The sequence below is a fragment of the Pyrus communis genome, chromosome 13, assembly GCF_041283825.1.
Source record: "Pyrus communis isolate YQ-2024b chromosome 13, ASM4128382v1, whole genome shotgun sequence".
In the NCBI taxonomy this organism is placed as follows: Eukaryota; Viridiplantae; Streptophyta; class Magnoliopsida; order Rosales; family Rosaceae; genus Pyrus; species Pyrus communis.
The window spans coordinates 10,249,199-10,266,504 of NC_142577.1; the positions used below are offsets into that span (position 1 = coordinate 10,249,199).

A 17,306-nucleotide genomic window follows, 5' to 3' on the forward strand; every position below is an offset into this window, starting at 1 on the left:
CTGGATGTTATACGCCGTATCCTCCCATTCCAGCTGGTGGATCTTAGTGGTATCAGGGAGGATAGCCCCAGCAAGGAGAGATTGCTTCCAGTAGTGCAGGATCTTCAAGGCAGTCTGGTTAGCCTAGTCAGCGGTGAGGTGTGCAGAGTCGAGATGGTCAGACTAGCAGAGGTCGTGGTGGACGATAGCAGACCCAAGGGCGTATCCACAACATCATGTTGCAGGATGCTCAGAATAATCCTGACTTGATCATGGGTACGTTAAATATCCTTGGTCATTTTGCTAGAGTATTGATTGATTGTGGTGCTGCGCATTCTGTCATTTCTCATACATTTTGCTCAAGTGACGTAACCTCATCCTACACCTCTAGGGTATGATTTAGAGTTTGCTATGCCTAGAGGGGAGAGATGTTATGTTGATTGTGTATATCCAGGATGTCCAGTGATGGTGGAGGATATAGTTATGCCAGCTAACCTTATCCCGTTAGATATTGTTGATTTTGATGTGATTTTGGGCACAGATTGGTTGCATTATAATCGTGCCAATATAGATTGCTACGGGAAAACAGTTACTTTCCATCGTCCTGGATTACTTGAGGTTACTTTTATGGGTGAGCAGAGTGGGGTGAGGCATGATGTTATTTCATCGAAAGGTTGTCAGGGATATTTAGCTCATGTGGTGTTGAATGATGTTGCTCCTAGTAGTGTGGAGGATGTAATAGTAGTCAGGCATTTTCTTGATGTATTCCCTGATGATTTACCTGGATTGCCACCAGATCGAGATGTGGAGTTCACTATTTATTTGCTTCCAGGTACAAATCTTATATCTTTGACTCCTTATCGAATGGCTCATGCTGAATTGAGGGAATTGAAAATTCAATTGCAGGAATTAGTTGATAAAGGTTTTATTTGGCCTAGTACTTCACCCTGGGGAGCTCCAGTGTTATTTGAGAGGAAGAAAGATGGGACTTTGAGGCTATGCATTGATTATAGGCAATTGAATCGGGTAACAATTAAAAATCGTTATCTATTGCCGCGTATTGATGATTTGTTTGATTAGCTTTGAGGTGCCTGTGTGTTTTCTAAGATTGATTTGAAGTCTGGTTATTACCAGTTGAAGATCAGCAATGATGATGTCCCTAAGACAGCTTTCAAGACTCGTTATGGTCATTATGAGTTTTTGGTGATGCCATTCGAATTAACGAATGCACCAGCAGCTTTTATGGATTTGATGAATCGAGTATTCGAAACATATTTAGACAGGTTTGTCATTGTCTTTATTGACGATATGCTGGTATACTCTAAGTCTAAATCAAAGCATGTTCGACATCTCACTTTGGTATTGAAAAGATTGAGGGAACACCAATTGTATGCTGAGTTTAGGAAATGCCAATTTTGGTTGGATCAAGTGGCATTTTTGGGACATGTTATATTCGCCCAAGGTATTCCGATGGATCCTCAAAAGGTAACAGCAGTGAAAAATTGGGAGCAACCATAAACCGTCACTGAGGTACGGAGTTTCCTTGGCTTAGCAGGATATTACAAACGGTTTGTTAAAGATTTTTCAATCGTTGCTTTACCACTGACGAGGTTGACTAGAAAAGAGGTTAAATTTGAGTGGGATGATAATTGTGAGCAGAGTTTCCAGCAGTTGAAGTATTATCTCACTCATGGACCTATTTTAGCACTCCCAGATGATAGTGGTAATTTTGAGGTCTACATTGATGCTTCCTTAAATGGTCTAGGATGTGTGCTGATGCAACATGGTAGGGTGATTGCTTATGCTTCACGACAATTAAAGCCTCATTAAAGGAATTACCCTACACATGATTTAGAGTTAGCAACCATCATTTTTGCCCTGAAGATTTGGAGACATAATCTTTATGGAGAAAAATGTAAGATTTTTACGGATCATAAGAGTCTTTAATATCTCTTCACTCAGAGGGATCTTAATCTTTGACAACAGAGATGGTTGGAACTACTTAGTGATTATGTTTGCACGATTGACTATCACCTTGGTCGTGCAAATGTGGTAGCTGATGCACTTAGCAGAAAATCTCAATGTCGTATTAACGCTTTGTATGCTTGTCATGTTCCTCTTATGGCAGACTTGAGATCAACTGGAGTGAAGTTAAGGGTAGAAGATCGGAAGAAAGCCTTACTTGCTAATTTTCAAGTTAGGCCAATTTTAATTGATCGTGTACTTGAAGCCCTGATGGATGATGAAGAAATCCAGGAGTTAATTGAAGCTAGAAGTTAGGGGAAAAAGAAAGATCTTAGAGTTTTGGAAACTGATGGCATGTTTATGTAGGAAGGTAGAATGTATGTGCCGAATAATTTGGAATTAAAGAAAGCAATTCTTGATGAAGCGCATATTTCAGCTTATGCAATGCATCCTGGAGGTACTAAAATGTATCATACCATTCGACCATTTTATTATTGGCCGGGTATGAAAAGAGAAATTGCTGAGTATATGAGTAGGTGTGCCATTTGTCAACAAGTTAAAACTGAAAGGAATAACATTACTATGGATTTTGTGTACAAGCTTCCTCGTACACATAATGGTTGTGACGGCATTTGGATGATAGTTGTTCGGCTTACTAAGTCAGCACAGTTTATTCCAGTGAGAGAGAAGTATTCTTTAAGCCGATTAGCTGAATTATTCATATCGAAGATTGTGAAGTACTGTGGAGTTCCTGTTAGTATTGTCTCGGATCGTGATCTCAGGTTTACTTCTAAGTTCTGGGTGGCATTTCCGGAGGATCTGGGATCGAGGTTACTTTATAGTACAACATATCATCCTCAAACAGATGGATAATTAAAGAGAACTATTCAGACGTTAGAGGATATGCTGAGATCTTCAGTATTGTAGTTTGGTGACACTTGGCATAAGCGGTTGGATTTAATGGAATTTGCCTACAACAATAGTTTTCATTCAAGTATTGGTATGGCACCGTTTAAGGCACTTTATGGCAGGTCTTGTCGTACACCTTTGTGTTGGTCTAAGGTTGGCGAGAAGGTTTTGGAGGGCCTTGAGATAGTGGAGGAGACTACTTAGAATATTCAAGTGATTAAGTCTAACCTGAAAGTGACCCAAGACCGTTAGAAGAGCTTAGCAAACAGGCATGCCACTGACCAGGTGTATAATGTAGGTGATTGGGTGTTTTTGAAATTATCACCGTGGAGAGGTGTGGTACGGTTCGGGAAGAAAGGTAATCTAAGTCCTAGGTATATCGGACCATATCAGATCACCAAGCGAGTTGGTAAAGTTGCGTACAAGCTTGAGTTGCTTTTGCATGATGTGTTCCATGTTTCCATGCTTCATCATTATGTTTTGGATCCGTCGCATGTTATTCCTCCTCAACCTTTGGAAATTAATCCAGATTTGACTTATGATGAGGAGCCAGTGACTATTCTGGATTGGAAAGAAAAGGTTCTGAGGAACAAGACTGTGAGATTAGCGAAAGTTTTATGGAGAAATCACTCAGTTGAGGAGGCTCCTTAGGAGACAGAGGACCGGATGAAAGAAATGTATCCACGCCTGTTTTATGATTACTAGTGGTTTCTTTGTTGTTGTTGTGTAATTTCGAGGACGAAATTTTCTTAAGGGGGTAGGTTGTGACAGCCCGTCCCGAAATATTTGTATCAATGACGTGAAATTACTAAATTACCCTTGAATGTTTGTGGTGTCGTGTGGTTTTAATTTGGATGTGGAGCATTTATGCTAAGTCTTATCATTTGGGAACCAATTCGGAACTTGGACTTAGGTTTTATTTTTATTTGTTTTTGGTTGGTGACTCAGCTGGACATTACACACACACAAACCCTTCTCTCGTTGACCCTCTCTCTCGGATTTTCTCCCATTTCCATACAACTGTACGGACAAACCTCAAACCAACCCTTCTATACCTATATACTTGAGATTTTTCCCAGAAAATTGATTTAAATGAAATTATGTTTGAAATGCCATGCCTATTGATTTATGCTTAGACTATAAATTTGTATGATATGTGCATATTGTGATTTGACGCTGTGAACACTCAGGTAAGTACCAGGTGAGTGGTAGATTGTTTATGTGAATTGTTGATTATGTGAGATGTGTTGAGAGCTCATAAACCTGCACCCCGATGTTGGTGCTCCAACCCAGAGTTAGGGCACAGCCCTTCACGTGATGTTCGCCTCCCGCACCATACGCTCACCTTGGATCCAAGTTAGGTGCACAGTCCTATTGTATAGACCACTATAGGTGGTTACGACTTGTAGGTGACCCGCAATTATTCGTGCATTCTTCACGTGAACGTAGCACTTGATCGTATTTATTTACACCCAGTCCTGTCGTACAAACCACTTTAGGTGGTTCCGACTCGTGTGTAGGTATAGTTGTTGAGATGTGGATTTGAGCCGTACAAGTCACGTTAGGTGACTCCGGCTAAATGGATGAGCTCTAGATTTAGCCGTACAGGTCACTTTAGGTGACTCCGGCTGACATATCATTTGCATTGATTTATATCACCTGGCTTACAAGTTTTATGCTGAGATATTTGACATGGCATATATGTGGATTTTGCTAATTCAAGAATGGTTTCAATATATGTATGTATTCTATTTTGTAGGAAATTATACAGATTTTACGGTAAGGGGTTAGAACTTTTGAGAAATGAAATGATTTTGAAAAGTTTGTTTTTGCCCACTCACACTTTCTGTTTTGCGCCCCTCCAGGTTCTAGTTAGGAGTGCTTTTTGGTGGCTTACAAGGAATCCACGGTAGCTCTGACAAATTATCACCATTGTATGGTCACCCTTAGGTGTTGTATAATTAGTTTTCGTCCTGCTGGACCGCACTTAGGCTACTTATGCTCTGGTTGTGAATTCACACTTATTTCATCTTGCACTTGTTCTTGTTTAGTGCTCTAGTTAGTTTGGTTTTTATTTATTCGCACTTCTTATATTATTATTGCTGCACATGGCAACGTCACCCTCATATGATGGCTAACACGCCTTGATTTTGGTCAGGGTGTGTCAAAATTTCTTCGATTAAACTTGACATGGATACATTTTAAAATCAAAGAAAAAAGAACGTACCCATATAAGTTTAAAAATGGATTAGAAAAAAATTGAATAGATTTTATATAAAAAATTGTACATTTTACATATAACAAATTGGTATATTTAAGAATGAGTACATTTTAAGATTAAAAAGTTTTACATGAATGGGTACATATAATTAGTATGGGTACATTTAGCAAAATAAAAAGTACAAATAAAAAAAATATATGGGTACAAATATAAATAAACTTAAAAAAATATGGGCACAAAAAGAAATTATTATATGGGTACAAATTAAAATTGAAAAGAAAATTGGTACAAATTAAAAATGGGTACAAACTAAAACTAAACATATATGATAAAAAATTTAGTCATAAATATAAATATACTAATTGTAACATTTTTAACATTAAATGAATATATGTAGAAATAAAAAATATTTTATTATTGAAATAATTAATTATGTTATTAATAACCAAGGTGTCACATCCACGCCCGGGGCAGATCACTTCCTAGGCCCACTCCACCACCGTAGCACGATATTGTCCGCTTTGGGCTTACCATTCCTTCACGGTTTTGTTTTTGGGAGCTCACGAGCAACTTCCCAGTGGGTCACCCATCATAGGATTGCTCTAACCCCCTTCTCGCTTAACTTCGGAGTTCCCATGGAACCCGAAGCTAGTGAGCTCCTAAAAGGCCTCGTGCTAGGTAGGGATGAGAATATACATTTAAGGATCACTCCCCTGGGCGATGTGGGATGTCACAATCCACCCCCCTTAGGGGCCCGATGTCCTCGTCGGCACACCACGACCAGGGTTAGGCTCTGATACCAATTTGTCACCCATAGGACCTTGATCAAAAATTGAAAATGAATAGGATTTTAATCAATGAAGTAGCAAAAGGAAGGATGAGAACCTAATTTCTCCATTTAAGAAAGAAAATATCATCCCAAATTCGATATGGCTCCCTAGAATCTCTCCACTTACTATAAGGAGATCAACTGTAAATTGTAATGCATGAAAAGGGAAAGATATTTAGAAAATGGATACTTTGGATGCGGTCCCTAATCCTTAACATTCTTTAATTAAAACCTTAATAGTATTCAAAGTTTGATCAAGGTCCCTTGACTTTGTACACCTCATTATATTATAGTTTCGACATTAATTGTTTGATATTTTATGAGATTTATAATCCTATAAATTTAAAATCCCTCATTATAATACTATTAGAAACGGTTACATCAAAAAAATTCAAACATTTTGATTGAATAAATGGATAAAAACTATGTAAAAATAAGAAATAATAAATGGCAAAAGAATGTCTCCATAGTGTTAAAAAAAAATGTACCATTTTACAAAAAAATTGGTACATTTCACATTGTTTGGACCTAAAATTATTGGGTTGGGCCGAGTATGGAATTGTTCTCAGCCCAAAAGCTCTGTTTGAGGATTTTTACAAATCAGCCGGTTCATGGGCTGCCTAACTAAAAGTCGGCCAAACCCTGTTTGGAAAAGAATATTCTAGATGAATAAGAAGTAGGTGGGCCTTATTGTGAAGCAGATGAATGAAATGGTTAAGTCCTGATGCAGTAAGGATTCTCGGCCGGATAAGGGTACCGGAAAGTGGAAGTGAATGTGGCCTAGTAAGAGGTTGAATTCAAAATCCTAATAGAAGTGGGATTGGCCGAGATAAGATGGATTGGGGTAAGGACTCCTAATTCGAGTATGGTTAGGATTGGGTTTTGCTGCTATAAATAGAGAAAGAAGGGTGCAATTCAGGGACGTCCAATTCAACACACAATTGCCGTGTGCAAAACCTCAAACATCTTGAGATTTTTTATTTCCTTTTCCCGCCGACACATCTTTAGATTCAATAAACAACACAGTGAAGGCAATCGGCGAACACCTTCAGTTTGGATAAACAACAGTGTTACCGTAGAATCAGCCGACCGAGGAGCACCTTCAGTTTGGATAAACAACACTGCGTCGAGGCCGACTGGTTACCTATCCAAGTCTCGGTCGAGAAGGGTTTCCGAATCCTTATTGGCAGATGTCATCTTATTAGCCTTCTCGACGAAGTGAGGTGTTACGAGTTACGACATTCGGCGTATTGAACGCTGAGTGATTTTATGATTGGATACTCACAAATGAGTTTCAGAGTTCGGCATTCTGACGGCTGAACCACATTCACCATCAAGACATACATCACCTTTGAATACTTGTGTCCGTACAGTCTGGTGTCGATTCGAAGTGCTTATACTCTCACAAATATAATCACTGTGACCGAATTCGGCGCCGACGATTTGTGAACTTCGCAGAACTAGCAGCCTTGTCTTCAAGCTCGAGAATCCAAAGGCCGAGATTTGTTCCTTCCTCGGCCACAGTCGCAAGATAAAGAAGTCAGCAACGCACTCAACGCAACATCAACAAATTTTACTCCTCGACCGACAAGTTGGCACGCCCCGCATTCAACTGAAGGACGTAGTTAGCTTATTAGTTACTCGGCCTACACGCCACGTAGGCTTTGTAATTTTTAGGATCAACGCACATATAACAAAGTGGTACATTAATAAAGAAGAATGGGTACATTATAAACAAATTAGGGTACAGATAAAAGATTAAAAATTATGAGTACAAATGAATTTTTAAAAATATAGGCGCTAAAAGAAATTAATACATGGGTACCATATGTAATTTTTCTATCTTTGATTAAATATACAATGTCATGTGACGGTATACACATGGGTACAAACACAAACAAAACTTTAAAAGATACGGGCACAAAAAGAAACTAATATATGGGTACAAATTAAAAATGAAAAGAAAATTGGTACAAATTAAAAAAAATTTGCAAATTAAAAATAGGTACTAACTAAAAATAAAAATGTATGATAAAAAATTTAGCCATAAATATAAATATACTAATTGTAACATTTTCAACACTAAAGGAATATATTTAAAAATAAAAATATTTTATTATTCAAATAATTAATAATGTTATTAATACCCAAAGACCTTGATCAAAAATTCAAAATGAATAAGATTTTAATAAATGGAGTAACAAAAAGAATGATGTGAATCTAATTTTTTCTTTAGAAAATACTTCTAAAACAAGAAGAAGAAATTAATGTTGAAAAGCAGCCAATTAAGCTCTTTCCCGTTGCAATGGGCGCCATTAATTATTCCTCGTATCTGCAGTCTGTCTTTCCTTAAAGTTCGATTTTCTGCACAAATGGGTGTTAATTATTCAATTAAATCTAATTAGGAAAAGAAAAGAAAGAAATATAAACAAACTTGGAAGGACGCGTTTTACATAAAATCTCCAACCGGACCTGATTCAAGTTTCATGCTTTCATGGAATTAAATTAACAACACCCCTCTTCATATAGTTTTCATTTTATTTTTTAGTACAACAATATATTTTACATTAAGAGGAGGAGAAGTTCGTTTAAACCACATAATTGAGAACCTTATTTGGTATCGAGTTCGCCATCCACGAGATTCGAACTTAATACATTTTACTTATAAGTGAAGAGGAATACTACTAAACCGTAGTACTGAGTGACCTTTTTCATATAGTTAAGAAAACTAATTTTTCATAAAGAAAATTTTCTCCCATTTTAAGCGTGAATTAAACAGCGTTGCTAGTTTACTCACATTATATTACATGTTTAACTAATGTATTAACGTACTCTAAAATGTAAACTCGTCACCCATCTAGATACATTATTACGCAAACTAAAAATATTCAATTATAATTTAACAAACCTTATTTTAAATCTCAAGTAATAATACATAGCAGAAAAAATGATGTTTTTATTATCTAGTTATACCGTTACTTATACTATCTTCCTAATAAATATGGAATTCACATACGTTAACGGACTTTACCTTCATCAAAGAGATGATACAAGTAATAGCATTACTAAAAGAATTACTGTGCCAAGTTTTTTAAATAATGCTCTCTTATTGGCTCACAACACTGCAGCTCCAACTGGGTCCCAGCCTTCCTGGTCGGCACAGACACATGACAACTACTCACCATCGATTATTATTTAAAAAATATTTAATCATTTTATTATCGTATTATGTATTAATATCCTGTAATAACACCAGGGATCAATTACCAAACTTTCTCCTATGATATTTTTGCGTGGTTGAAATTCACCCACGTGTAGCCCTCTCACTGGTCAATACCAGATTTTCCCTCTCACTGGATAGATAACATCAGCACTCGCCATTGTGCCTCTGAGAACACACCTACGATTCTACTCGCTTCTCTCTAACAGAAGTCACACGCCTTCGCTAACAAAGTTACTCCCTCCGACGTCGTTTTGAGGATATACATGGGCCTCCAAGACCGGTGGACTGCCGCAGCTGTCGGCTTAGTCGACAAGTCCTGCGACTCCTGCAAGACCTCGGCGGCGGCCTTGTTCTGCCGAGCCCACTTGGCTTTTCTCTGCCTGGCCTGCGACTCCAGGATCCACCCCGCCAACAAGCTCACCACACGCCACGAGCGAGTCTGGATGTGTGGGGTCTGCGAGCAGGCCCCAGCCGCCGTCACCTGCAAGGCTGACGCCGCCGCTCTCTGCGTCAGCTGCGACGCCGACATCCACTCGGCTAACCCCCTCGCCCGCCGCCACGAGCGGGTCCCGGTCGAGCCTTTTTACGACTCCGCCGAGTCTATCATCGTCAAGTCAACAACAACTGGCCCGTCATCCGCCGCCGCGGCCCACAACTATCTCGTCCCAAACGGCGACGTTGTATTTAACAGTAAAGACATTGAAAACGACGCCGCGTCGAGCTGGCTGATCCCCAACCCGAATTTCAACTCGAAGCTCCATATGGATATCACTCCGGACATCCTAAAGTCCTCCGATGATCTCATCTTCCCCGAAATGGATTCGCTGCTGGAGTTCGATTACCCTACCTCAATACACAATATTTCGGGTTCAGGTGCGAGTAATGACAGCGTTGTTCCGGTTCAACCCGACCCGATTCCACCGCCATCGTTCAACATGAACTACAACTTTTCGGGTCCCGCCGATCACAACTGCTTCGACCTGGACTTTTGCAGAAGCAAGCTCTCTTCTTCCTTCAGCTATCCGACTCAGTCCCTCAGTCAAAGCGTACGTTATCCGAATGAAATTAAACTATCTTCCTCCGATGTCTCGGTGCAAAATTTGACATTTTCCCGAAATTCCGAAACTGTGTACTGATTATTGTGGATATTTACGTGCTTTTCAGGTTTCGTCCTCTTCCTTAGATGCCGGAGTTGTTCCCGATGGAAACTCCCTCTCCGATATACCGTATCTCTTCGGCCGAAACACCAGCAGCAACGGTTCGGAACCGGGAGATATATCCTACTCTTTCGGCCCAAAAGCCAGCAACAAGGTTTCGGAAACCGACGTACCGGTCTCGGCAACTCCTGCGAGTCAACCAGCGACTCAGCTCTGCGGACTGGACAGGGAGGCTAGGGTATTGAGATACAGAGAGAAGAGGAAGAACCGCAAGTTCCAGAAAACAATCCGATATGCTTCGCGGAAAGCGTATGCCGAAACTCGTCCGAGGATCAAGGGCCGGTTCGCGAAACGCAACAAAACCGAAACCGAGACCGAGGTGGGGGATCGCATCTATTGCTCCGGGCCGGGCATTTATATTCCGGACCCACAATTCGGCGTCGTTCCGACGTTTTGACAATTGGGGATTATCTATTTTATTTTAGAGTGTGGTGTAATGATTGGTCAGCCGTGATTTATCGTTTTCGTTTTTTAACTTTTGAATGTTTTCATCCGTCTTTGTAAGTCTCTTTCATTTAAATTTGATGCAAGTCAGTAAAGTCCCTCTCTCTCTTTCTCTCTCTCCGCTTTCGTTTTCACCCGAAGAAAAATTTAATAAAATAAAAATAAAATTATCTGTCAAGGATCTGTTTCTGAATTACGATTGTTTGGCAAAACCCGCACCTACTTTTTGTTCACATACTTTATTGTTGTAATCTAAAATAATGTCTGGTGGGTAAACCATTTTTTCTTTAAAAAAAAAAAAAAAAAAAAACAAAAAAAGACAATGTCCAATGGAGATGGCTAAATGTTTAAAAGTCAAAACATGACATGATCTGCCAAAAAAATTCATCGACAACCTACAATTGGACTACAATTCTATAGAGCCCATTATACCGTTATTTGGTGAAAGGGGCATCAAGCTAGCCAAATGTAATCCCCACATTTTAGCCCTTTTTCGGAGTCTAGTTCAGTTGCAATAATTGATTTAAATTCAACAGCTAGATTTGAAAATATCTAATGGTAGTTTAATCATATTAACCAATAAATTTAAAATATACACTTAAAACTAATACATTATTAAGGAGGCTATATTTTACCTTTGGGTTAAAGATGGTCTAATATGTGTTTGTGAGGGTGATCGTGTGTGTACGAATTTTACAGTCATTTTATTCACATGAGTCAAAACTTTAGATTTCTTCCGACTAAGCGTATAAAAATAATACTACATCAAATGCTTATAAAGAATTTATGTTAATTACTCTTATATTGCAAACTAGTTTTATAGTGCAACTTTAATTTCTTTCTTGTTGTATCAAAGAACGTTAACTCATGTGTTGACCATAACCGTTTATTGACCATAATTGTCCATATGATCTTCCATCACTCAATATGTACTGTTCACATGTTAAGCTTAAATAAACACACGTGAAACTACGTCTTGTGAGCGTGAACCCAATGTCAAGGATATTTCTTGTGGCTGAGGATATCAAAACCCATCTGGCAATGCATCTGCGAGGTTGTTTCCACATTTTGCAGGTTTGGTAGCCAATCCGGTATTCCTTCTCAGTTTCTGCCCAACTAAGATTCTAGATTTAGCTTCAATTCTATTCAACTTTGAAGTATTTATTGATATTTGAGGTAAAATCTGCAAAATCTAAAACATATCAGAAGGAATTAATGATATGTTCCTCCCTCCTTCCCTTGTTTTTAGGATTGAAATATTTTCTTCCTACCAAGGTAATGTTAAACGACAAAACAAATTTATTGCACCACGTTAAACAATTCAATATGGATGCTACGGAGACCATATGATGTGCTAAGTGGTGTGTATATGTCACGTCAATTAATGAATTTGTTTTATTGATTGTTGATTGTATGTATCATTGCCATATGAGATGATACGCCAATGTGATATAAATATGTAGCTTGGTATGACAAACATGACTCAAGATGTAACTTTTTTTGGAATATTCATTAATCATTTCACCAAACAATGTCACAATCGAAGTCGTTAATTATCTTAATCATCGTTTAAAGATCGTCTCTAGAAGTAGAGATGAGTTTAGCCTAATTAGCTAGAGCAATGTTTTTTCCTTTTTTGCAACCAATTTGAATCTTCATGGCGCTTAATTTAGACTAATTTAAATTAGATTGTCACTTGTATTAACAAAATAAAAAAATTATCTCTAGAAAACTTCATTCAATTTAAAAACCGTTTAGTCATCCATATAAATTAAAAATAAATTGATGGTTCATGGTGATAATATTACGTTTTACATAGCCATTGATGTAGTTATATATTTATATCGCTTAATACGGTAGAAACAAGGAATTTAGCTTCAATTTCTCTTTTGGTTCATAGTGAGACCCTAGCTAGGTCCACAATTTGTTGACAAGGTCATGAATTTGGAAAATTATTGGTGATTGATGCCTTTAAGGGAAAGGGATTCCTAGTTTTTTAGTTGTGGAGCCCACATCATATCAAACTTTAATGACCCAAACATCTATTTTTCAAGTTGTATCTAATAAATCATCCTTGCAAAATATTAGCCAAATCGGAAATATTTGAGACATCTAATTGGGTCTAAAGAAATTAACGAATACTTTTTCTATAAGAAAAAAAAATTAAATTTCATTGTGATAATTAAATAGACAAATAATTTTTTAATTGAATTGAATTTTTGCAAGGATAATCTATGAATTTAGACTTACAAAATAGATGGTTCGAATCATTGAAGTTCGATATCGAGTGAGTCCCACAACTAATCCTTATTTTTAAGAAAACATGAAAATTCCTTTGCGTAAAGTGCCTGCATAAGTGATTAGGAATGAAATTTTTTCCCGAAAATCCCAAACCAAACCAAAAAAATCTCGATCCCATACCGAAAAATTCCCAAACCGATAATACTGAAATTTTTGTGATTCATACTGAACCGATCCCAAACCTTTTGGTACATGAATCAGGATTACATATTCAATGGTTTGGGAATCTTGAACCGAACAGACAATATATATGTATATTTATTTTGGTTTCATGCATATTGAATGTTGAATTTAAGTAATTTGAGAGTAGACTATATTAGAAAAAGAAGTATGAAATTAAGTAGTTTAGAACTTTAGAACGTCAATTTGACTTAGTAAGAATGATTTGGTATTTCAATTGATAATGGATAAAAAACCTAAATTTCAATTAATATGAAATTGGGCAACAAAATTTAAGCCAAATGCCCAAATTTTAGCCCACAACCCGAAACTCTCAAATTTATGCCCAAAAGCCCAAAAGTCTAAAACCTAAAACGCAATCCCGATCCATCCCGAAGACCAAAAACATTTCGGGAATCCTGAAAATTAGGAATACCGAAATTTTAGTTTGGGATTGGTCTTCAAATTCTCGTCCAGAAAATTTTGATTTTGGGATTCGAAATCCCATTTTCAATTTGGGATCCCACACCGAACCACCCCTATAAGTGATATATGAGAAGATAATAAAAATTCATTTGACCTTAATATTAAATTGCAACATCCTACATGCGGCAAATCCTAATAATTTTGGAAGGAAATAGATCATCTTCGGATCTTTTCCACCTAATCCTCTTCATCAAATAATCCTGACCTTTGAAATTTAATCCAAAGGCTAAGGTTATTATAACTTTTAGAATGAGCCCTCCTATTTTTTGCCCTTGAAGAATTTCAAGGCCCGAATTATTTGATGAGGAGAATTAGGTGGAAAGTAATTGGCTAATTTCCATACATCTGTGATTGGATTGCTATCCGAGTTGCTAATATCCCATGTGCACGTGCATCAAAGTGGAGCTGCAGTGTACATAATTAAGTGGGCCCAATCTCATCCCATCACATGCCGCACCGGCCTACGCCATCCCCCATGGGCTATCCCCTGTCTTGTTGTTTTACTGTTCCATCAAATCTGTGGACCATGCCCACATAATCACAAACATGTCTTGGTCCACTATATTGAATTCATGGTCAATGCTCTTCGGGCTGGTTTGGTATTATTGTGCTTTGAAAAAAAAATTGTTTCTGCTATGCCATTAGAATAAGTTTATTTTTGCCGCTTCATGTTTTCAGTTTTTTTTCACCAAAAAATGTGAAAATGAGCTGTTTTTAAATGTTTACCAAACACCTTTTTTAATTCAACTTTTTTTTTATAGCCACTTTTTATAAAAGTACCTCAGTTTGAAACTAGTACTTCATCCGGGTCAGGTTCATCCGATTTAACTGGTTTCATCTTCGGGTTAGCAACTTCTTATTTTTTTGGCTGAAGAAAAACGCCTAATAGTCATTTCCTAACCGTAAGGACAAAAAGCAAAGCAGCATGTAATCTTAACCAAAATCAAGGCCTGCCAGTACTTGACAAGTAGTACAAATGACGCTCTTATAAATCACGCGCTGAATAGTGAGATTTGAATAGTGACGTTGTTAAGAAAGAGCGATGGGGTTGATGGGGTTTAGGAGTATTGGATTTAGTGAAATTATGATATCATGTCAAATGAAGAAGTGGAAAAATTCTTCCTTGCTATGTAACATTAAATGCTATGAGTATTAGATGATCTAAATTGGTTTGGATTATTATTTTTTTATGGTCCCGTGAGTCAAGATCATCCAATGCTCATACATGAAATTTGAACTGAAAAAATGAACAGAAAAAGAATGTGGAGAAAGAAGGGGAGTAGGAGGGGAAGACAGAGATGTCATGTTTACAAAAGAATTACATACAAACCAATCATATCGTTTGGTAATTATGCTTCTCTTTGATATTATAAATGCCAAATAGAGGTATTAGTCAATTTCCTCTTTGGACTTGTAACCTTTGCCAATTTACCTCCTAAACATTTATTTTAGTCAACTACCCCCTAAACTTTTCTTAATAGCCGATTACCACACCAATGTTATATTTCCAACCTTTCCATTCTTTTTTCCGTTACAATGTATCCGTGCCAAACACATGCTTCACAAAAGAGGGTGGAAAGGTAATATCACCTCTCATCACTTTCTATCTTTCTTCACTCTCATTGTCATTTTCTTCCTTCCCTTTAAAGCAAGTCCACTTATTTTAAGAGGGCAAGGGTAATGCAGTAGAAGTGCCCTTACGATTCACTCTAAATTGTAATTGATTGTGTTTAAGTCCACTAGTTTATGAAGGGCAAGGATAAGGGCGATTACTATTCATAGTGTATTGACCCAAAAATTAAATAAGAAGCTAGTCACGGTGATTGCCCAAAACAAAGCTATGGTTAATCTTTACTCTATTAACCACAATAAATTTATTTCGGTTACTTTATGGCTGCATCTAACCTTCTTGTTAGACTGCCTATGTACCCTTAAACGAGATCAAGCCATTCGTAGTTCATCGTCATATTTAAATCATTTATCCCTTAAATATTCAAGTGGTGGACGTTTATGATACTATATTCAAAAAATTGAATCACATTAAACAAATAACAAATATGAAATTAGAATATCGAAATAAGCATTAAATGTCAAAATCGGCCCACTGGTCGCGCATTGCCGTAGGTAGCAGGTTCCGGCGAACGGAAACTAGAAATTTCTGACCAACTATAAAATTTACCAAATTTTACTGAATTGTAGAACAAAACAAGGAGAAATTTTTTTATACCTGGGCTGAAGTCCAATTTGGCTGAAAAATACTTGAAATCGCCCTTGATCCGTTGGAAACCCTAAAGTAGGTGTTCTTCAATTCGTCGAATTTGCTGCTCCGCCGCCCCCAAACTTGTTTGGGCTTTGTTCCTGGCCTCAAGAGGAGTTGAGCAAAGGTGGTGATCGAGGTGGTGTTTGCAGAAACAACGGATCGCCGCCGTGCACCCACGAAGCCCGTCGATGCGTTTTTTCCACGAAACTTAGGCCAAATTCGGTTGGTAAAGTGGAAATGGAATATGAGAGGTCGGGGATGAGTTTCCAGGTGGTGGCTCGGTACAATTCTCTGGAAAATGACCAAAGAAATCATCTAATTTCATGGCTACAGTCGGATCGGGTTACGCAGGACATGGGTTAAGAGGGATCTAATTCCCTCCCTCTCTCTTCCCTCATTTCCTTCATTTCCTTTCCTTCTAATTGGGCACCTATGCTCTCATTTCCCTCCTTTCTCTTCTCCTCTCTCCATCATAACCACACATGTGGCACCTCGGATAGTTGCTCCAGCCTTCTAGATAAATGATGAAATGACCATTTTGTCCTTACCTTTTCTCATTAATATCTCCTTCATTATAACTCCGTTTAGCGAACAATTTTGGCCTACTCACTCGTAGGATCGACCTCTATCCAAATATGCCAAGAAGTACAACGAAGCATATAAGGATAAAATATGTCCTCGTATAATTCTGTTTAGCCAACTAGGAGCATTTTTGTCTTTTTCACTTATGGAACAAATATAAATGCGTCGTAACTCTGAATATGACTACAAAATAATTAGTTTAATAATAAAATCAGGAACAAAATCTTCCATTTCCCCCCATTTGAATTTCATAACTAAATCATATATTTAAAAATAATCAGGGTATTACATTCAACCCTCTTTCACTCTCAGGTCATCAAAATCATCCATGGAATTTGCATTCACTCTCTTGACAGCGATTAATTCACAATACACATGTATATTTCACATGAATGCACCATTATTCATATTACTTATGAAATAATGCAATATAAACAAAGAGCTTAAGAATATAACATTTTGCATAGTAGGATCATTTGCTCTGGTACCACTTTGTAACGACCCAAAAATTAAACTGGAAGCTAGTCACAGTGATAGGCTAAAACAAAGCTATGGTTAAACTTTACTCTATTAACCACAATAAATTTATTTTGGTTACTTTATGGCTGCATCTAACCTTCTTATTAGATTGCCTATGTACCCTCAAATGGGTCAAGGCATTCGTAGTTCACAGTCATATTTAAATCATTTATCCCTGAAATATTCAAGTGGTGGACATTTACGATACTAGA

General features: G+C 37.6%; 1 protein-coding gene across 1 annotated transcript; it reads left to right on the forward strand.

Annotated features, from left to right (window-relative positions):
* The first annotated feature begins 9,103 nt into the window (after positions 1–9,103).
* On the forward strand, positions 9,104–10,882 carry COL5 (CONSTANS-like 5). Its single transcript, XM_068476002.2, has 2 exons — positions 9,104–10,172; positions 10,291–10,882. Exons 1-2 carry the CDS (start codon positions 9,390–9,392, stop codon positions 10,738–10,740), a joined length of 1,233 nt encoding a protein of 410 aa, XP_068332103.2. The 5' UTR covers positions 9,104–9,389; the 3' UTR covers positions 10,741–10,882.
* The last annotated feature ends 6,424 nt before the right edge of the window (positions 10,883–17,306 follow it).